Here is a 23,305-nt window from a genome sequence, read left to right as displayed (position 1 = left end):
TAAATCCACCGCATTGGTAAAATGTAACACTGACATGTTTCCCCTAAACAATACGGGAGCATTCCCAAGGGAACAAGGGGGCAAAAACAGACATAGCACATATAATATGTAGCAACTGTTACAAGTTGTCTTGCCAATTTGAATATAATCTGTGATATCGATGAAGTCCTATGCCCAGATCCTGTTAAGAGAAGAAATGTATTTTTATTCTTTTTTTTTTTTTTTTTACACTGCTGTACTGGATACAGTAATTTCTACTTTCGCCTCAGTAGTAGTATAAAAACTGGCATATGTTTTGTTCTAATGTTCAGTACTGATTGTCTTCAGTAGACAGAGAGAAAAATAGTAAATAAATCTTTCCATCAGTCTGCAGAATTGGTCTTGTGTAGTGCTTGGTAAATTTACTGTTTCTATTTTTTGGTGTACTGTATTTAGAAGGTCGTAAACAGGTTTTCTATGCTCTAACTGCGAAAATATTCGATTTATAAATAAAGAATCCTACTTCGCGGAAATTCATTTATCGTGGCAGAGTCTGGAACGGATTAACCGCGGTAAACGAGGGTTGACTGTACTTTAATCATTAGGAAAGTAGAAATGCTAAAAGTGTTTTAGCTTGAGAAAGTTAAGTTGTAACTTATTCAAACAGAAATAGATCATATGACTCGAGTGTGTAACATGACAACAAAATAAGTGTTTTTATAAAAAAAATGTGTAGTTTTGACTGATGTGTTTCATTTTGCAGAAGATCTGAGATGTTCTGCTACTTGGGTGTTTGGTTGTGCCAATTATGTGTAGTGTTTTGACATATGAGCCCCGTTTTCAAAATTGTGCTTAAGCAATCAAAAAAAACCCCTGCAATTTCTACAAATAAAGCAACAGAACAAGTAAAAAGTTTAAGGTTATGTAGACTTCCAGTAAGGCGTAGAAACAGCATATGACATCAGTTTCAAAGGGGATTCAGGATATTCATTAACTCCTGATAAACCAACAGTCACCTAGTCCTTTGTTACTATAATCTTTACTCACCTTTATTCTGGGCAGTAGCACTATGTTGACGCACAGAAGATGCCCCTCCCATCATTAAAAGATCTGCCCAGAGCTCCAAATGTTTTTCAGATATTAGAAGGACCTGTAGAGACTCAAATGGACTCCGACGAGGGTGCCTGAAGAGCAAAGACACACATTAGATACAGGTTTATATTGTATTTCAAAGAATATTAAAAAATTTGGTAATTTTATATTTTTTTACTTACTCCATGTACTTTGTAGTGATGATCAAGAAAAAATGCAAATCTCATGTTTTCATGCAAAACTGAGATAAGTTTCTGATATACCAGACCTCTACAAGTGGTCAATGTCTGACAACAGCAAACAATACCAAAAAGGTCCATTAGAAAATCTCACGTTAACTCCAGTCACATAATCAACATGTCAAGCTGTCCAGTTGTATGTTCATAACATCTGAAACACACATATACTTACTGAACTTTATGGTTAAACACCTCTTGAAAATGACTGTGAATGAAAATGGAACACACTCAGATGCAAACAAGTATTTGAATTGTAGATACGCCTTCCAACATTACATTTTTGTCACACTGGTGAGCCACAACTGGGTACCTCTGAATTATTTAGTGGCATGGGTGAATTGATCTTCTGCTTGTGGAAACGTCTGATATGCAAGTATAAGGCACATCCTCTTCCTGATAATCATTTAACTTGCTTTTCTTTAATTTTTAGTTGTTCATATCTCTCAATGCAAACTTGGTGTTGCTATCAGATGAAGTGCAGAGTTACCCAATGAACAAGCTGTTATTGGGTTTGAGTCCTAACCAGTGAATAAGGTAGGGAGGGAGGTCTTTAATACTTAGGCTAGAGTGCATATGAATGAGTTTGACTTTCATTTACAAGAATGTTTTTCAGAAGTGGTTTATTAAACAATGTTTAAATGAAAATACAGTGTCCTCTTTCATTTTTTGGGACAAAAACATTTACCCCCATGCTCCACAGTTTAAAATTACAAATCAAACAATCCAGATGAGATTCAAGTACACATAGTAGATCTTAAGTTAAGGGTATTTGCATAATTTTTTTAGTGAAACCATGTAGAAATAACACTTTTTCTGCATGGTCCTCCCTATTTCAGGGCACGATAATGTTTGGAACATAGCAATGTAGGTATATTAAAGTAGTCTTATTTAGTATTTTGTTGTATATCTCATGCTTGCAATGACTGGTTGAAGTTCTCTTGAAGTGATTTATAGAGATCACCAGGCCCCGAGTATCTTCTCTGGTGATGCTCTGCCTAGCCTCTAATATAGACATCTTCAGCTCCTGCTGTCTCAGTGGCTTACATTTTCTCTTCAGCATATGGAAGGCAGGCTCAATTGGATTTAAATCAGGTAACTGGCTTATCCATTCCAAAAATGTTCCATTTGTTAGCTTTGAAAAACCCCTGTATTGCCTTGGCAGTATGTTTGGAATCATTATCTTTTTGTAGGATGAAGCGCCGTCCAATTAGTTTGGAGGACCTTGAGCAGATAAAATGTTTCTGTACACCTCAAATTTCATTGCTGTTAGCAGTTAAATAATCAATAAAGAGAAGTTTGCCAGGACCTGTGGTAGGCATACATGCCCAAGCCATAACACCTCACCATCATGTTTTAACAAATGAGGTGGTAGGCTTGTGATCTTAGGCAGTTCTCCACACTGATGCAGATTCAGCTTTGTCTCATCTGTCCACAAGACCTTTTTCCAGAATTCTGCAGGCTCATTTAAGTACTTTTCTGCAAGTAATTCAGCCATCCTGTTTTTTTTTTTAGCTAACTAGTGGCTTGCACATCTGTAGATGTAACTGAAGTCTTCTGTAGATAGTAGTCTCTTACACACACACAGCTGCCTCCTGAAGACCGTTTCTAATCTGTTGGACAGACGTTTGGGACTTTTTCTTTACCATAATTAGGATTCTTTTGTCATCAGCAGTGGTCTTCCTTGGCCTACTAGTCTCTTTGCAAATACACAAGTGTTTTCTTTTTCTTAATGATATTCTGGGCTATTGATTTAGCTAATCCTAAGGTTTTACAGATGTCTCTAATGGTTTAATTCTTATTTTTCAGCCTCATAATGACTTTGACTTTCATTGGAACACCTCTTGTCCTCACGTTGAACAAGGACAACTATAGACTCCAAAGGAGGTCTGTAGGTAGACCTAAGCCTATGTATCTTATGCCTGCACTAATGAAGCAAAGAAACACACGTGAGTAATGACAAACACATGATGCTAATTGTTCCAAATATTATGGTGCCCTGAAATGGGTGAGCCATGTAAAAAAGTGTTGTCATTTCTACATGGTGTGACCAAAACATATGAAAATATTCTTAAATTAAGATCTACAATGTAAAATTTAATCACATCTGGATTGATTTGTAATTTTAAACTGTGGAGCAGAGGGGTAAATCAAACACAAATCTGCCTCTGTCCCAAACATAATGGAGGGCACTGTATTTTAGTTTAATAAACCATACAACTGGATGAATTGACATGAGGATTATGCAATACCAGTAACGTGAAACATCATTTGCTGTTTTCCAGTGTTGATCACGATAAACCCCTATATCAGACATTTTGTTTTCTCCATTCAGCATGAAAACATGAGATTATTTTTTTTCCTTGGACTTCACAGTTCACTCTGTGAAAAGCATACTCTACCTTATTTAACACTGCATATTTTTCTACAGTGTGTGTTTTTTAATACATATAATTGTGAACTGCTTTTCTTCTTGGTTCTATAAATCTAGTAGTCAGACCATGGTTTCTAAGCTTTTTATTCCATTTTGCTTTCCAGCAAACAAATTCTAAAAGGTGACAAGCAGTATGCCAGTGTAATATGATGGCATAAGCAAACACCTACAGACATGCTGATGAGGCAATGGCTTAGCCTGCACATAATATTCTTCAAAATTGTTATTATACCATTCAATGATGCGATTTTCCAGTAATCCAAGACCAGCTGGCAACATGTAGTTCCTGAAGCTCAAGGTCTGGTTAGCACGGCAACAGTCTCTCACCCAGATGTGCGACACACAGGGGATTCCATTTGCTACACTCAGCAGATACTTTTGTGTACGGCAGTGCTGGTCAGCAATAAGAAGTCTCTCATAAGATGAGTTACACTGCAAAGGGACATACACAAGAAAATTCTTAGAATGAAGTGGCACTTACTTTTTCAAACACTAATGCAACATTATGATTATAACTGGACATGCCTAAAATTAATGGTGGAATGCACTAGTTTGACAAGCACATTGAACTAGACAAGTTCAGGAAGTAATAACTAATAAAATCTTTACAACTACATTTCCTGTTTGGATTTAATTTCTCTTTTAATTACTGATCAGCATTTAAACACAATTAGACAGTGATAACTCTCACTCTTCACATGTGGACATTTTACCTTGTCTAGCATACAGTAAATGTTAATCAGAAAAGCTGGCATATTTTTTGTTTATTTATGGATTTCTGAGACTTCTGACCAGGCATCTGAAAAGATTTGAGATGGGAAGTGCCACCCCTTTCTTTCACATTGTTGTGATGCAAGATTTTGCATATAACTTGATAAATGTTTTGTATGTCTTTATTTATAATTTATGGCAAAGCAATGTAATGTAGTGTTACTTTGGTGAGAGGCATTCGTGTTTGCCCCCCCATTTACGACTAAGTTTCTTTGTAATTTTACGACAGGATTTGGGGGATGTGTCTTAAACCAGTTTGGCGAGTGTTTCTTTGCTAAAGTCTTTCTCTCATCCCGCACACAAAGCCAGGTTAGTTTAACATATGGTCTCTCGGGGGGGTTGCAGGTGTTAAGATGTTCTATTTCCCCCATTTGTCTGAGGTATGGCTGTTTGGAATTGGCTTGTCTCAGAGGCCTTTAAGCACCCTGATGTCCTATTGGCTGTAGTGGTTGGACAGAACATCTATAAATGTACGTGCTTAACCTCACATTCTCTCTTACTAAGCAACATATGATGAAAGAAGCATCTCTCTTGCTAACCTGTGATGATGTAGAAGTATCTTTCTCTTATTAACAACTGATGAAGACCATCACACCATGAACTGACAAGAACAGCACAATGAAGAGCACAGCTCAGCAGACATATTGAACAGGCTTGAGGCCTGTTCTGAAGAAAGCTGAGCACCAATGATGCCTTAACTAGAGACATTTTAAGTAACTACAAGTCTGTGTGCCACCTGAGCTACACATCACCATTTTAATCAGGTTTTATGGTTGCCAATATTCAAATGTACTTTGCATTTTGTTATTATTTATGAATATTATCAGCAATGCATTATTTTATGTGTAACTTAACTCCTGCTTGTCTTTTTACTACATCTAATTGCCTGATGTTATAGATATAGAAGGGAAGGTGGGGACAAGTTATATACAGTGGTAAATCTGTGAGATTAGGCATTCTAAGGCTACATATTAATAATACAATAGGGGAAAGTAGAGCAATATATATATATATATATATTACTCTACCATGATAAAACACACATCAAAGTAATTGCATTTGTTAACCTTCCAACTTCAGTAAATTCAATTTAATGAGTCAATGTAGGGGATGAATTAATGCTGGACACCGGTTTTTATTTCATAATAGGGATTGTAACAATTGTTGGTTGTTTCACTACCTTATGCTACGATTTTGTTAATAATCTTATCTATTGTGTTAAAGAAGTAATGAAAAAGAAAAGGAAATATTTTGAAAATAACGTAACATGATTGTCAATGTAATTGTTTTGTCACTGTTATGAGTGTTTCTGTTTTTTTTATATATATATATATATATATATATATATATATATATATATATATATTTACACACACACATATAAACATATATACATACATATATATATATATATATATATATACATATATATATACATACATACATACATACATATATACACATACATTCACATATATATACATACTAGCAAAATACCCGCGCTTTGCAGCGGAGAAGTAGTGTGTTAAAGAAGCAATGAAAAAGAAAAGGAAACATTTTGAAAATAACATAACATGATTGTCAATGTAATTGTTTTGTCACTGTTGTGAGTGATGAGTGTTGTTGTCATATATATATATATATATATATATTTATTCACACACACACATAAACATATATATATACATATCTATACATATACACATATATACATACATATATATATCTATATATATACACACATACATATACATACACAAATACATACAGACACACACATATATAAACATATATATACATATACATACATATCTACATATATACACACACAGCTATTTCGGATCAGTGCAATACGCTGCTTGTTAAAATGGATAACTCCCGCTCTTACGTGCAAGTCTGCGTGGATATTATGAACTATCGTATTTGTTCAAGTTCTATTTAAATTTTAAATAGAAGGAATTTTTATTTAGTCGACAGAAATATCTTTGGTAGGAATGGTAAAAACAGACAGGAATATTATTCTTGAATAAATCAACTCAAACCTTAAACAACTTATAATATTTTGCTCTCCATAAAAATATATCCTGTCTAAATTATACAAGTTAGAAATAAAGTAAACATTAAAAGAACAAACATTCAAATTTCTTTACTCTTATGTAATTTTATATAAAAATAATCTTAGATTTTAAATATCCCAAAAGATTTTGCTCTCCATAAAAATATATCCTGTCAAAATTATACAAATTCAAATATGAACATGCTGCATAACAAAACCTGGAAATATAAATAAAATGTGTTCCTTTCAGCAATAACAAATCAAATCATTCAGTTGTCTTTGCTCATATGTCATTTTAGAGCTGGACGCCTGGCATCTTTTTTTGGCAACAAATTCATTTATGTTTGGTGTGAGGTTCTGTGTTGTGGAGATTCTCAGGATGGATTGCAGGTGCTCATCAGTGTGGCGAGCTCCTGTGTGCTGTTTTGTTAGTCTTTATCACTGAGAAGAGCTTCTCACACAGATATGTGCTACCAAACATGCACAAGGTTCGAGCCGCATGTAGACACACTTTTTTTGTTCTTCAAAGTCACCAAAGCGCCGTGCAAACTCAGTGCGCTCAGTTTATCAGCAAAGTGCGATTTGGGAACACCGTAGTGACGACTTGGTTTAACATTACTTGGCAACAGGGAAAGTGGGGCAAGGTGCATTTGTGTCTCCCATAAAAGCAGCTTCACTTGAAATCACTTTGTGATTGTGCACGGGTAAAAACGTCCGCTGAAGTGTCAGATTCTTATTTAATTATTCTGCTTTCTGTATCTTCTGCATTGCATTCAGGTTACCCTGATGTTTTGGATTAAATTCTGTAATTACAGCCACATTAGCTCCACAAATGAGACACACGGGTTCAGTAAACATATCCTCAGCCTCCCATCGGTTTTTAAAGGCTCTATTTTCAGAATGAACTTTTCTCTCCAGCATCGTGTGAGCTAGCTTCGCAATAACTTGCAGCATCATAAGCTAGACTTGATTAACGCGTAAGTGTTCGGCAAGGCAGCTGAAGCGCTGCATTATGGGATCTGTAGTTTATTGTGTTACCAGCGCTTCATATACCTGGGCCATTAATAACAATAATACAGTATATAAAATGATCTCGGGCGGATATAATTACGCCGGGCGGATGTGGCCCGTGGCCCTTGAGTTTGACAAATATGGACTAAATAGAACTTGAAAAGATATATTTTTTGAAATGTGATCACGCAATTCAGATAGAGTTGACGCACTACAGCCTGCATCCTCCCTCGCTCTTACTTTTTACCGTTCATCTAATGAATACACTGAGTATGGCTTTACCAAAACAATCATTGATGGCGAATAAAGTATCCATTATTCGAGTATGTAGATCGGGATATATATATACATATATATATACCAGCGTATCGCAGCGAGAAGTAGTGTGTTAAAAAGCTAGAAAAGAAAAGGGAACATTTTAAAAATAACGTAACATGACTGTCAATATACAGTATTTGTTTTGTGAGTGTTACTGAGTGTTGCTGTCATCAAGGATTTGATTATCATTATTTCTTTCAATCAGGCTCGTATTTGTAGGATGTGTTGTGTTCAAGTTACATTCCGTGTTTGTCAATCGTTGTAAAGATGACAGGTTTCTTTCATCGATTCGTTTCTTACTGCATCAATAAACAGCTCGTCTTCTTCTTTATCTGAGACCTGACACACTGCATGCACGGGTTTTTTTACACTGTCTTCCTTTAGCGGGACATTGACTTTTCCACCGTGTGCTTTGTTTCTGCAGTAGCTGAATTTATGAATATGCTTATCAGACGCTTCATATTTTTGCTGCCTTTTCAATTGTGTAATTCGGTTTTGTTCAGCGGTCTTTGGAACTGTTGCCTTTTATCTGTGCACTGCGTCAGTTCACGTGAGCCGCTCGGTGTACATGCATCGAAGGTTCCCAGCTGTGCTGGTGCCATCTCGTGCTATGTCCATGGCTGTATTTAATGTTACCTTAGTCCTGGCACTTAAAACTTTCTCTCGCAGTTTCGCTGAGTTTGTGTCAAACACCACCCTGACCATCTCATCTTCCTCTCCATAAACACAGTCCTTCACCCGTGAATATTTAGTGGGAGTTTGCTATTGGATTGCCGCTGACGGACGGCCTTATATGGGCAGGCACTAAATTACAAACGCCAGCGGCAGCCTGTCTATGAACTTAATTTAAAGTGTAGGTTTACATCGTGCTTTGTTTCCGATGAACATGGTTGTATATGTCACTCGCTCGCTTCTTATTGTTTCGCTGCCTTCTCAATTATATAATGCATGTTTTCTTCAGCGCTTTTGGAGGTCTTCCTGGTTTTCTATGTACTGCGTGATTACGTGGGAGGTGTGATGATGTCACGAAACTCCCCCCGGCGTTGAAGCTCATCTCCATTACAGTAAATGGAGAAAACAGCTTCCAGTTATGACCATTACGCGTAGAATTTCGATATAAAACCTGCCCAACTTTTGTAAGGAAGCTGTAAGGAATGAACCTGCCAAATTTCAGCCTTCCACCCACACGGGAAGTTGGAGAATTAGTGATGAGTCAGTGAGTGAGTGAGTGAGGGCTTTGCCTTCTATTAGTATAGATATACATATACACATACATATACATACACACACACATATATACACACAAATACATATATAAACATATATACATACATATCTACATATATACATATACACACACACATACATATAAATATATATATATATATATACACATACATATCTACATATATATATACTAGCAAAATACCAGCTTACTTGGAGAAGTAGTGTGTTAAAGAAGCAATGAAAAGAAAAGGAAACATTTTGAAAATAAGCGTAACCTGATTGTCAATGTAATTGTTTTGTCACTGTTGTGAGTGATGAGTGTTGTTGTCATATATATATATATATATATTTACACACACACACATAAACATATATATATATATATACATATCTATACATATACACATATATACATACATATATACACACACATATATACACACATATACATACATACACACACATATATACACACAAATACATATATATATATATATATATATATATACACATATATACACACACACATATATAAACATATATATACATATACATACATATCTACATATATACACACACAGCTATTTCAGTATCAGTGCAATACGCTGTTTGTTAAAAGCAGTTGACTCCGCTCTTACGTGCAATAACAAATCAAATCATTCAGTTGTCTTTGCTCATATGTCATTTTAGAGCTGGGCGCCTGGCATCTTTTTTTGGCCACAGGTTCATTTCTGTTTGCTGTGAGGTTCTGTGTTGTGGAGATTCTCAGGATGGACTGCAGGTGCTCATCAGTGAGGCGACTCCTGTGTGCTGTTTTGTTAGTCTTTATCACTGAGAAGAGCTTCTCACACAGATATGTGCTACCAAACATGCACAAGGTTCGAGCGCATGTAGACAGACTTTTTGTTCATCAAAGTCACCAAAGCGCGTGCAAACTCAGTGCGCTCAGTTTATCAAGCAAAGTGCGATTTGGGAACACCGTAGTGACGACTTGGTTTAACAGTACTTGGCAACAGGGAAAGTGGGGCAAGGTGAACTGGTGCATTTGTGTCTCCCATAAAAGCAGCTTCACTTGAAATCACTTTGTGATTGTGCACGGGTTAAAACGTCTGCTGAAGTGTCAGATTCTTATTTAATTATGCTGTTTTCTGTATCTTCTGAATTGCATTCAGGTTACCCTGATGCAAGGCAGCTGAAGCGCTGCATTATGGGATCTGTAGTTTATTGTGTTACCAGCGCTTCATATACCTGGGCTTTAATAACAATAATACAGTATATAAAATGATCTCGGGCGGATATAATTACGCCGGGCGGATGTGGCCCTGACCCTTGAGTTTGACACATATGGACTAAATAGAACTTGAAAAGATATATTTTTCAAATGTGATCGCAATTCAGATAGAGTTGGCGCGCACTACAGCCTGCATGCCTCAATGAGTCATCCTCCCCTCGCTCTTACTTTTTTACCGTTCATCTAATGAATACACTGAGTATGGCTTTACCAAAACAATCATTGATGGCGAATAAAGTATCCATTATTCGAGTATGTAGAGCGGGATATATATATATATACATATATATATATATCCGCAGATCGCAGCGAGAAGTAGTGTGTTAAAAAGGTAGAAAAGAAAAGGGAACATTTTAAAAATAACGTAACATGACTGTCAATATACAGTATTTGTTTTGTGAGTGTTACTGAGTGTTGCTGTCATCAAGGATTTGATTATCATTATTTCTTTCAATCAGGTTCGTATTTGTAGGATGTGTTGTGTTCAAGTTACATTCCGTGTTTGTCAATCGTTGTAAAGATGACAGGTTTCATTCATCGATTCGTTTCTTACTGCATCAATAAACAGCTCGTCTTCTTCTTTATCTTAGACCTGACACACTGCATGCACAGGTTTTTTTTACACTGTCTTCCTTTAGCGGGACATTGACTTTTTCCACCGTGTGCTTTGTTTCCGCAGTAGCTGGATTTATGAATATGCTTATCAGGCGCTTCATATTTTTGCTGCCTTTTCAATTGTGTAATTCGGTTTTGTTCAGCGCTCTTTGGAACTGTTGCCTTTTATCTGTGCACTGCGTCAGTTCACGTGAGCGCTCGGTGTACATGCATCGAAGGTTCCCAGCTGTGCTGGTGCCATCTCGTGCTATGTCCGTGGCTGTATTTAATGTTACCTTAGTCCTGGCACTTAAAACTTTCTCTCGCAGTTTCGCTGAGTTTGTGTCAAACACCACCCTGACCATCTCATCTTCCTCTCCATAAGCACAGTCCTTCACCCGTGAATATTTACCCGTGGCAGTTTGCTATTGGATTGCCGCTGACGGACGGCCTTATATGGGCAGGCACTAAATTACAAGCGCCAGCGTAGCCTGTCTATGAACTTAATTTAAAGTGTAGGTTTACATCGTGCTTTGTTTCAGTAGCAGAACTCATGAATAAGGTTGTATATGTCACTCGCTCGCTTCTTATTGTTTCGCTGCCTTCTCAATTATATAATGCATGTTTTCTTAAGCGCTTTTTTGAGCTCTTCCTGGTTTTCTACTGCGTGATTACGTGGGAGGCGTGATGATGGCACACGAAACTCCGCCCCCACGGCGTTGAAGCTCATCTCCATTACAGTAAATGGAGAAAAACTGCTTCCAGTTATGACCATTACGCGTAGAATTTCGATATAAAACCTGCCCAACTTTTGTAAGGAAGCTGTAAGGAATGAACCTGCCAAATTTCAGCCTTCCACCCACACGGGAAGTTGGAGAATTAGTGATGAGTCAGTGAGTGAGTCAGTGAGTGAGTGAGGGCTTTGCCTTTTATTAGTATAGATATATACACACACACACCCATATATATATATATATATATATATATATATATATATATATATATATATATATACATATACACACATATATACAGTCTTTAGGGTGCGAGCAACTGTTGCTGGCGGTGACAGAATCCATGAAGGAAGAAAAATGAAAAACATTATATGTACAAAATCTTAATTTATTTATCCATTCCTAAATAATTAAATGGGCAGGCTATTTAGTATCAGTGCAATACGCTGTTTGTTAAAACGGATGACTCCCGCTCTTACGTGCAAGTCTGCGTGGATATTATGAACTATCGTTTCTGTTCAAGTTCTATTTAAATTTTAAATAGAAGGAATTTTTATTTAGTCGACAGAATATTATTCTGGAATAAATCAACTCAAACCTTAAATAACTTATAATATTTTGCTCTCCATAAAATATATCCTGTCTAAATTATACAAGTTAGAAATAAAGTAAGCGTTTAAAGAACAAACATTCAAATTTCTTTACTCTTATGTAATTTTATATAAAAAATAAACTTAAATTTTACATATCCCAAAAGATTTTGCTCTCCATAAAAATATATCCTGTCAAAATTATACAAATTAAAATATGAACATGGTGCATAACAAAACCTGGAAATATAAATAAAGTTTGTTCTTTTCAGCAATATCAAATCATTAAGTTGTCTTTGCTCTTGTGTCATTTTATCAGAGCTGGACGCGTGGCATCTTTTTTTGGCAACAAGTTTGTTTGTTTGGTGTGAGGTTCTGTGTTGTGGAGATTCTCAGGATGGACTGCAGGTGCTCATCAGTGAGGTGACTCCTGTGTGCTGTTTTGTTAGACTTCATGACTGAGAAGAGCTTCTCACACAGATATGTGGTACCAAACATGCACAAGGTTCGAGCCGCATGTAGACGTTGCTGGAGCATTTGTGAGGGAATGGAGTGAATAAACTGTGCGGGCCGTGCAGTATCGTACTTTGCCTTCAGTGTGCCATTACACTGCAGCTCAATCACCTCCATCTGAATCTGCACAGGTGCAGTTTCCACATCGACGGCAAATGGGTTGCGAAACAACTCAAAATTCTTTTTTTGTTCTTCAAAGTCACCAAAGCGCCGTGCGAACTCAGTGCGCTCAGTTTATCAGCAAAGTGCGATTTGGGAACACCGTTGTGTCGACTTGGTTCAACATTACTTGGCAACAGGGAAAGTGGGGCAAGTTGCACTGGTGCATTTGTGTCTCCCATAAAAGTAGCTTCACTTGAAATCACTTTGTGATTTTGCACAGGTAAAACGTCTGCTGAAGTGTCAGATTCTTCTTTAACTCTTCTGCTTTCTGTATCTTGTGCATTGCATTCAGGTCTTTCAGGTTATCTTGATGTTTTGTCTCATAGTGCTGTCTTAGATTAAATTTTGCAATTACAGCCACATTAGCTCCACAAATGAGACACACGGGTTTACCAGCAATGTCAGTAAACATATACTCAGCCTCCCATCGGTTTTTAAAGGCTTTATGTTGAGAATCACCTTTTCTCTTTGGCATCGTGTGGGCTAGCTTCGCAATAACTTGCAGCATCATAAGCTAGACTTGATTAACGCGGTAAGTGTTCGGCAATGCAGCTGAAGCGCTGCATTATGGGATCTGTAGTTTATTGTGTTACCAGCACTTCATATCCCGGGCCATTAATAACAATAATACAGTATATAAAATGATCTCGCGGGCCGGATATAATTACACGCCGGGCCGGATGTGGCCCGTGGGCCTTGAGTTTGACACATATGGACTAAATAGAACTTGAAAAGAAATATTTTTTCGAATGTGATTGCGCAATTCAGATCGAGTTGACGCACTACAGTACATCGAGCCCGTGTGCTATTGTGGTTTTGCCTGTGTGCCTCAATAAGTTACCCTCCCTCGCTTACTTTTTACCATTCATCTAATGAATACACTGAGTATGGCTTTACCAAAACAATCATTGATCGCGAATAAAGTATCCATTATTCATGAGGCTTCAATTGGTGATCTGTCTTTCTGCGTTAACTGCATATTTTTTCATACATCTCAAACCAAGGGGATGCGAGGCTAAAATGAATCGAGAAGTGCGCGTATATACTTAGTGCATCCCCTCTCGGGAATCGAACCTCGGACGCCGGCGCTAGAGGCGAAGGCTCTACCATTGCGCCACGGCGTGTGGTTTATCTATTTGAGCGTAGCAGTGTAATTCGGTTTTTGTTCAGCACTCTTTGGAACTGTCGCTTTTTGTCTGTGCACTGGGTCAGTTCACGTGAGCCGCTGAATATGGTTTTATATGTCACTCGCTCGCTTCTAATTGTTTCGCTGCTTTCTTAATTATATAATGCATGTTTTCTTCAGCGCTTTTTGTAGCTCTTCCTGGTTTTCTACGTAATGCGTGATTACGTGGGAGGCGTGATGATGTCACACGAAACTCCGCCCCCATGGCTTTCGAGCTCAACTCCATTATAGTAAAAGGAGAAAAATAGCTTCTAGTTATGACCATTATGCATAGAATTTTTTGTAAGGAAGCTGTAAGGAATGAGCCTGCCAAATTTCAGCCCTACACGGGAAGTTGGAGAATTAGTGATGAGTCAGTGAGTGAGGGCTTTGCCTTTTATTAGTATATATGATTAAATTTATTAGAATATTTATTTGCCTTGCTGTATAGCAATGCCTTATACAGACATATTTCGACACACTTTTAAATTAAAGAGACACATGAGGACAGTTATATCCAGGATATATTTAACTTGCTTTTAAATGGCTAAATTTAATCCTATATACAAACAGATAAAGAGGCCTGCATGACAATCTTTCCAGTGGGGTCTTTGTTGATCATATGTCAATCTTCAGAGGTGTTAGGGGCAACTTCCTAGGCATATGCAGCAGTTGGGATGTCTCCACAGAAAAGGCTTCAAAAAAACTAGAGACTAGATGTTGCTACAATCCTAATTACCAAAAAGCTGGAACCGTATGAAAAATGCTAATAAAAACAAAAATAAGTGATTAGTAAATTTACTTTGACTTGTTTTCAAACAAAACGTATAACGACAAGGTGTTTTTATATTTTACCTAATTAACTGCATTGTTTTTCTGAAGACATACATTTATTCTGAAACTGATGCCTGCAACACATTACAAAAATGTTGTGATGGGGTACTTAAAGACTAAAAATGATGTGACAAGTTGAAATAAGGTGATGTTAAACAGGTGAGCCCATTGTGTTATACTACATAACGAGCCTCCAAAAAAAGTTCCAGTTCTTCAAGTGCAAGGATGGGTTCAGGGCGCATAAATATGCCAACAGATGCATCAGCTAATAATCTAGCACTTTGAGAACAATGCCCCTCCAAAGACAAATCTGTACAATCTAATTAAAGGATTTAAGGAATTCAGTCTAGTGTCAGTGCATAGAGAACAAGGGTGAAAACCACCTCAGAATGGGCATTATCTCTGATCCCTCAGATGTACCTGTCTTAAAACTGACACGTGTCTGTAATGGATATGACATGAGCTTGGGAACAGTTCTGTAAACGTTTGTCAGTCAACAGCACTTGCCACTGCACCCACAGATACAAGCTAATGCTTTACTATGCAAAGTCAAAGCCATTCATCGATACTGTACAGAAGCTTTGCCAACTTCTTTGGGCTCAATCTCATCCGAGATGGAAAGTAGCACAGTGGAATCGTGTTTTGTAGTCTGATGAGTCAACATTTCAAATAGCTTATGAAAAAAACAGTCATCATGTTATCTGGATCAAATAGGAAGTGGACCATCCAAACTGTATTTGAAAGTCTAAATAAATTAAGTTGTATGTTTTGTCTTTGTCAAATACTGCAGTTGCTGGATTGAAAGAAAATGTAAGAGGTTAATTGATTCTGCCATTTCTTAATTGTGACTGATACCTGTTTCTTATTTTGCTCAAACTGTGCCATTTGAGAGATTTCCACTCAGCCGGATTAACCTCTACATTAAACCAATTCCTCAGCAAGATGGTTTTGAACCATTTTATTAATCATAACAGAACACACAGAAATGTCAAATGATCTCGACCTCTCCTGGTCATTCATCACTATCATGATTCTTAATTTTTATTTAGATTAAATTTTAATTACATCTAGATTGTAATTCTGCTTCAAAATTTACAGATACTTTGAGTAAGTCAAGTGTAACTGTGGAAAACCATTTAGATGAGTTAGTATCTTACAGCCAATGTCCATGCCTGGTTTAGTTTTTATTTATCAAATCAATTCCAATATGTATAGAAATGTGCCAACAGTACGGCATCATTATATGCAAAAATTAGATATGGTGTCCTGCAAGGCTCTGTACTGAGACCTTTACTGTTTTCGCTTTACATGCTTCCACTGGGATCTATCATTAGAAAACATAATGTTAATTTTAACTTGTAAGTAGATGACACCCAGTTATACAGTGAGTATAAAAAAGAATCACCCCCTTCGAAATATTCCCATTTTATTTGCTTTTTAGCCTTAGATGAAAACACACAAACCAATATTTTTTACAGCTTTAGATACTCAATGCAATCTATAACATCCAAGTGAAAGTTAACACAGCTACAGTTCAGAAGAATTTAACAAAATCAAAAACAAGAAATACTGAGAGTAGTAAAGGATCACCCCCCTCCAAAAACAATATTTGTAAACTCAATCAGATGTAAGTAACAACCATTTTCATTGCAGACCATTGTTACTGGCTTCTTCTACCTGTGATCAATTCTAATCAGTGTGATTAGTCAAGCATAAACACAGCTGTTCCTGGAGCATTACCTTGCTTGGTAGTGCAACTGACAGCAAACAATTGACTATGGGTGGCAAGCCACTTTCAAAAGATCTCAGGGATAGAGTTGTGGACAGACATAAAACAGGAGATGGATACAAAAAAATCTCAAAGGCTTTATCAATCCCAAGGAGCACAGTGAAGTCCATAATAAAGAAATGGCAAGTGTTTGGTATTACTAGGACCCTCCCTGGATCCAGCCATCCTTCCAAACTGGATGGAAGAGCAAGGAGGAAACAGGTAAGAGAGGCTACCAAGAGGCCAATGGCCACTTTGAAGGAGTTACAGGATTTTATGGCAAAGAGTGATCATTGTGTGCATGTGACAACAAATTCACAAGCGCTTCACAATTGTGACTTGTTCAGGAGGGTCGCAAGGAAAAAGCCACTTCTAAAGAAAGGCCACATTATGGCTTGTTTGAGCTTTGGCAGAATGCACCTTGAAGATTCTGATGCCAAGTGGAAAAAGGTCTTATGGTCAGATAAGACCAAAATCGATCTATCTAGCCTGAATACTAAACAGTACACCTGGCGGAAATTCAATGCAGACCACCATCCACACCATACTTACAGCAAAGCATGGAAGTGGCAGCATCCTGTTGTGGGGGTGTTTCCCTGCAGCAAGGCCAGGGACGTTCGTTAGGTTAGAAGGAAAAATGGATGGGGAAAAATACTGTCAAATTCTTGTGGAAAACCTGCTACCCTCTGCCAGAAAGTTGAAGATGGGCAGAATATTCACCTTTCAACACAACGACCTGAAGCACACAGCAAAACTGACCACACAGTGGCTAAAAGAAAAAAGTGAATGTCCTCGTGTAGCCCATTCAGAGCCCAGACCTAAATCCCACTGAAACTCTGTGGAAAGATTTGAAGATAGCAGTCCACCAACACTCACTATCCAATCTGACCAAACTTGAACAGTTCTGTAATGAAGAGTGGGCAAATATTGCTCAATCTAGATGTGCAAAGCTGATAGAGAAGTATCCCAACAGACTCAAGGCTATCATTAAAGCAAAAGGTGGTTCAACAAAATATTGACATTGGGGGTAATCCTTTATTAATCTCAGTATGTCTTGTTTTTGATTTTTTTATAATTTTTCTGAACTGTAGCTGTGATTCACTTGGAATTTATAGGTTGCATTGAGCAAGTAAAGCTGGGAAGAAATATTTTTTGTGTGTGTTTTCATTTAAGGCTTTAAATAAAAGAAAATGGGAATATTTCGAAGGGGGTGATTCTTTTCTATACCCAATGTACTTTTCTTTTAGACCAAATGAAGTTTCTCTGATGATGTTTAGCTGTGCTAGTGAATAAAAGGACTGGATGGATGATAGCTACTTGTCTTTAAATGCAGACAATATAGAGATGCTAATTATTGGAGGGAATGATGCTGATTGTGACAATATATTGTCATTACTTAACTCAGCTGGAACCACCATTCATTTTGCTGGATCAGCCCACAATCTATGTGTTATCATTGACTCTAGCATGTCATTTAGAGCACACATTACAAAATTGTCCAAAACGTTTCTTCCATCTTAAAAATGTTAGGAAAATAAGGCGTTTTCTAAATATGCAGGATACTGAGAAATTAATTCATGCACTTATTTCTAGTAGGACTGACTACTGCAATGCGGTGTTCACTTGATGTTCAAATTGTTCTTTATATAGCATCCACTTAATCTAAAATGCTGTTACAAGTGTTATTACTGTACAAGAACAAGAAAATACAAACACTTAACTCCAGTTCTTACACTGGTTTCTGGTAAAATTTAGGATTGATTTCAAAAGCCTACTTTTAACATTTAAAGCCTTAAATGGCCAAGGTCAGGCTTGCTTATCTGAACTTATTACTTACAAACCAGAGCGCACATTAAGATCTCAAGATGCCAGTCTGCTTATTATTCCAAGGATTAATAAAATGACATTGGGAGGTCAAGTTTTTATTTACAGGGCCCCTAAACTGTGGAATGGTCTGCTTATTATCGTAAGAGATGCCCCTTCGATCTCAGCTTTCACATCCCAGCTGAAGACTCACTACTTCAATTTAGCATACCCAGATTAGAGCTGCTGATTAACTGTGCATACAGCATCTCTGTTGTTAGTCGTTAGCAACAAGTAATAATGATAGGTAATGATAATGATAGGTATAGTTTGTTACTACCACTTACCTATACTGTTTATTTTCTTGGTACTCAAATGTGGCACTTGGTGCCACTCCCCTACTGCTAAGCTGTCTGCCTGCCTAAGGAAAAGTCACCTCTGACGGAGGAGCCCTAGAATTGTTGGGTAGAAGGGTCCTTTCTTCATATTGGCTGGCCCACCACTGATTTAGCTTTGGAATGGCCAGTGGGATGGAGGAGGGGCAGCTTGATGGCCGAGGACTCAAATCTGAGTCATATTATGCGATATCATCTACTCTTGCATTTTGCTCTTTACTATTGTACTGAGGATTACATGTGTTCTGTTTTGTGTATTGTATTGTATTTACCTCTTTTGTTTGATATCCACTGCCTGCCCCAGCTACCTGGAAAGGGGTTACTCTTCTGTCTTTCCCAAGAGTTCTTCCATTTTTTCCCCCTTCATTGAGAAATTAGGGTTAGGGTTTTTTTGGGGGGAGTTTTTTCTTGTCTTATTAGAAAGTCAAGGCTGGGAGGGTCTGTCTAAAGCCTACTGCAGCAGACTATATAAAAATAATTTGTATTGTATTGTATTGGATAATTTCATGAGCTATTCGTCACCTATCAATGATTCCTGATTTTTTTACTTCCAGAACTATTGCTTCCAATGCTTTTTTCCTCGCATGTCACTGAAAGCCATTGAACTGGATACCATGAAATGTGTTTTGCTAAATTACTCAGTTGTCTGTCTGCTTTCTGTGTAAAATCCTGCTAGACAATATTCTTATTTTGGTGCAAGTAATTTTAGTGTGGAATACTGTATAAATTTCTCAAGCTTTCTAATCCTTGAGATTTTTTTTTTTTCAGAAATTTCATGACACAAATTTAACTTGTCTACATCTTGAGGCAAAATCGGTTAATTATTTGAAGTGTTCTGATGTGAAATTTCCTTGAAGGGACCATGGAAGAAGTGTCATAATCCCACAACCACCAAGCTCCCCATTTGCTGTACAATATAACTTGCACAACCTTTAATATCAGTACTTTCTGAGGTGGCAGCAAGGTACTTCATATGATACCGCACAGCTGTGTGCTGAGCTGGTCCCATATTTTGATGTGAACAAAGGAAAGCAGAACAAGTAGAGGAAATAAGAGGCAATCATCAATAGGTGTCAGTTCATGTATACTCTTGTGGGTGAAGTGATAGCTTTTCCAAACTAACTACAGAATAACATAACTTTTGAAGCACTGGAAGATGTCTTTAGTGCTCCACATAGCAAACACCTGTTTGTGTTGATAAACAATGAAATAAAACTACAGTACATGTTTTCCTATCTCTCCTCTGAGGAGTGCCCCTACTTCACATACCCATATTAATTCTGTTTCTGTCCCAAATGCATAGTTTTATCTTGTCACCAATAAAGTGGGTCTGGATTGTTAGATATACATTCTATTGGTCACTTTCCCTAGAGTATATTGTTCACCCCCTAAATTCTAAATCCTTCAAGCCGTCCTTATGACTGTTAATGTTATTAGAACAACCTAGACAAGAACAGGCCATTCAGCCCAACAAAGCTCACCAGTCCCATACGCATAATTCTTCCAAAAGACCATCAAGTCTAGTTTTTCCATGTGCCTATAGTTTTCTGTGTTAAGAAAAACTTTAATGTGTGAAATTTATCCTTAACAAGTTTCCAACTGTGAACTTATGCTCTCAATAAACTCATTTTAAAATAAACAATTTCGATCCACTGTGGAATTTCCCTTCACAATTTTAAACAATTCAATTATATATCCTCTTAATTTTCTTTTGCTTATGCTGAGAAAGGCTCATCTTTTAATCTTTCCTTATAATTCATGCCCTGTTGCCCTGGAACCAGCCTAGTTGCTCTTTTCTGGATTTTTTTGTTATACCACTATACCCTTTTTTGTAGCAAGGGGACCAAAACTGTATACAGTACCCTAGATGAAGTATATGGGCATAATTTCCTTGGACTTGAACTAAATATGTCATGCTATACAGTAATCCCTCGCTATATCGCGCTTCGACTTTTGCGGCTTCACTCGATCGCAGATTTTATATGAAAGCATAACTAAATATATAACGCGGATTTTTCGCTGCTTCGCGAGTTCTGTGGACAATATGTCTTTTTACTTCCTGTACATGCTTCCTCAGTTGGTTTGCCCAGTTGATTTCATAGAAGGGACGCTATTGGCGGATGACTGAGAAGCTAACCAATCAGAGCACGCAGTTAAGTTCTTCTGACTGAGAAGCTAACTAATCAGAGCACACAGTCAAGATCCTGCCTGCTGAATGCAGTGTTAACCAGGAAGTCTCATCTCGCTCATTCAGCATCAACGTGTTTCTCTGTGTAAAGAGTTGTGCTCTTTTGTGTTTATCTTTGTGCATAGTCAAGCCCTTCATTATGGCTCCAAAACAATCTGCTACTGCTTCAGGGGCCGTGCCCAAGCGCAAATGGAAGATGTTAACGATTGCTGAAAAGGTAAACGTTTTGGATTTGTTGAAGGCTACGATTCTTTTTATTTAAAAAGTAGGAAAGGAATATAAGATCTATGGCCGCAGTGTCCTTTTAAACAGGGTGCAAAACGAGTTGTAAGTGGATGTAATAAGGCAGTAGTCTGGATGGAATCTGCTTTAGGGATTTGCATTGAAGACTGCCAGAAGAAGAACAACAGCAGTGCTACACAATCGCCTGAAGTGGCTACTTTGGAAAAACTGTAACGCTCTCCTTTATTGTGCAGTAAAATTAAACTCATTGTTATCGGACAAGTCATCATGTCATTGTTGGTGAGTAACCATAATTCATTTTCAACTTACAGTACTTAGTACATGTACGTACGTTTAGTGTCACTGTACACATTTTACTGTATACAATTTTCCTTGCGTTGTACGTATTTATTGCTGGTGGCCTGTCTATCGTAATGGCTGTAACATATGTGATATCGGAGACACTCAATATCTTTAAAATAATATTTAGGTTTTACTGTATATAAACAGTGTGTTTATATACATAATTTCAATGAATCTTACCTAATATCTAAGAGAATACAAAGGGATTATGCTGTATAACTCTGCGGGGAATATTTATAAACAGTGTGGGAGAGTTTATAAGGGCTTAAAATATATAAAAACAACCATACAAACATATGGTTTCTACTTCGCGGATTTTTACCTATCGCGGGGGGGTCTGGAACGCAACCCCTGCGATCGAGGAGGGATTACTGTATACTGTATATAAGCTAAAATTCTGTTAGCCTTCTTAATGGCTTCTGAACACTAGAAGACAAGTCTGCTGAGACTCCTAAATCCTCCTCTTTAGGTGAACTTGCTATTTTTAGACTTCCCATTGTGTATTCAGATCTAATATTTTTACTTCCTACGTGTAATACTTTATATTAAATTCAATCTGCCATAAACATACCCAAGCCTATATGCTGCCCAAATGCCTTGTAATGATTCAACGGATCTGAGATTATCTGCTAGTCCACCTATCTTATCATCTATAAACTTAACAACAGATAGTCCAAACATCAAATAAACATGTGCACATTTATTGAAGAATATAACCAAAGAAAAAAAATCATTCAATTTCCATTTTGGTGTCAATGAGTTAAAAACCCAAACTCAAATGTCAAACTCATTGACAGCAACATGTAAATTGAATGATTTTTTTTCTTTCATTATATTCTTAATTCGCAGCGGTGAAATACCCGTGGATTAAATAAAACCTACACAATAACTATAAAAATCGTAATAAATGAACAATGAAACAGCGGAGAACCCGTGAATTAAATAAAAAAGGTTGCTTCGTTGTTGAAGTAAGGAAAAAGGACTTTCTTATATGTCGTTCGTTTTTAAAACAGTGCAGAAGCTGTGAGAAAGCTGCTTCCTTGGCGAAGCTCGTAAACGAAAAGAAAACACCGCAGTGAACACAGAAGAGAACCCGTGGATTAAATAAAACCTACACAATAACTATAAAAATCGTAATAAATGAACAATGAAACAGCGGAGAACCCGTGGATTAAATAAAAGGCTGCCGTTGCGAAGCAAGGAAAAAGGACTTTCTTATATATCGTTCGTTTATAAAACAGTGCAGAAGCTGTGAGAAAGCTGCTTCCTTCGCAAAGTAAGGAAACGACTGAAGAGACCGCGGGGACGCGGTAAGTGTTTGGCAAGGCAGCTGAAGCGCTGCATTATGGGATCTGTAGTTTATTGTGTCACCAGCGCTTTATATCCCCGGGCCATTAATAACAATAATACAGTATATAAAATGATCTCGCGGGCCGGATATAATTACACTCCGGGCCGGATGTGGCCTGCGGGCCTTGAGTTTGACAGATATAGACTAAATAGAACTTGAAAAGATATATTTTTTCATACATCGAGCCCGCGTGCTATTGTGGTTTTGC

At 37.4% G+C, this 23,305-nt stretch overlaps 1 protein-coding gene across 1 annotated transcript in view; it reads right to left on the bottom strand.

The window, feature by feature from the left end:
* tp53bp1 (tumor protein p53 binding protein, 1) overlaps nucleotides 1–23,305 on the bottom strand; it is a 210,140-nt gene that overhangs the window by 30,474 nt on the left and 156,361 nt on the right. Inside the window, exons 18-19 of the mRNA XM_039771359.1 lie at nucleotides 3,974–4,173; nucleotides 1,027–1,163 (exon numbers count right to left, since the gene is read on the bottom strand). Coding sequence (XP_039627293.1) covers nucleotides 1,027–1,163; nucleotides 3,974–4,173 — 337 coding nt within the window. The remainder of the gene's footprint in view (nucleotides 1–1,026; nucleotides 1,164–3,973; nucleotides 4,174–23,305) is intronic.

The sequence above is a fragment of the Polypterus senegalus genome, chromosome 12 (genome assembly GCF_016835505.1).
Source record: "Polypterus senegalus isolate Bchr_013 chromosome 12, ASM1683550v1, whole genome shotgun sequence".
In the NCBI taxonomy this organism is placed as follows: Eukaryota; Metazoa; Chordata; class Cladistia; order Polypteriformes; family Polypteridae; genus Polypterus; species Polypterus senegalus.
Note: the sequence above shows the minus strand (reverse complement) of the source record. Positions and strands in the feature narration are given on the sequence as shown.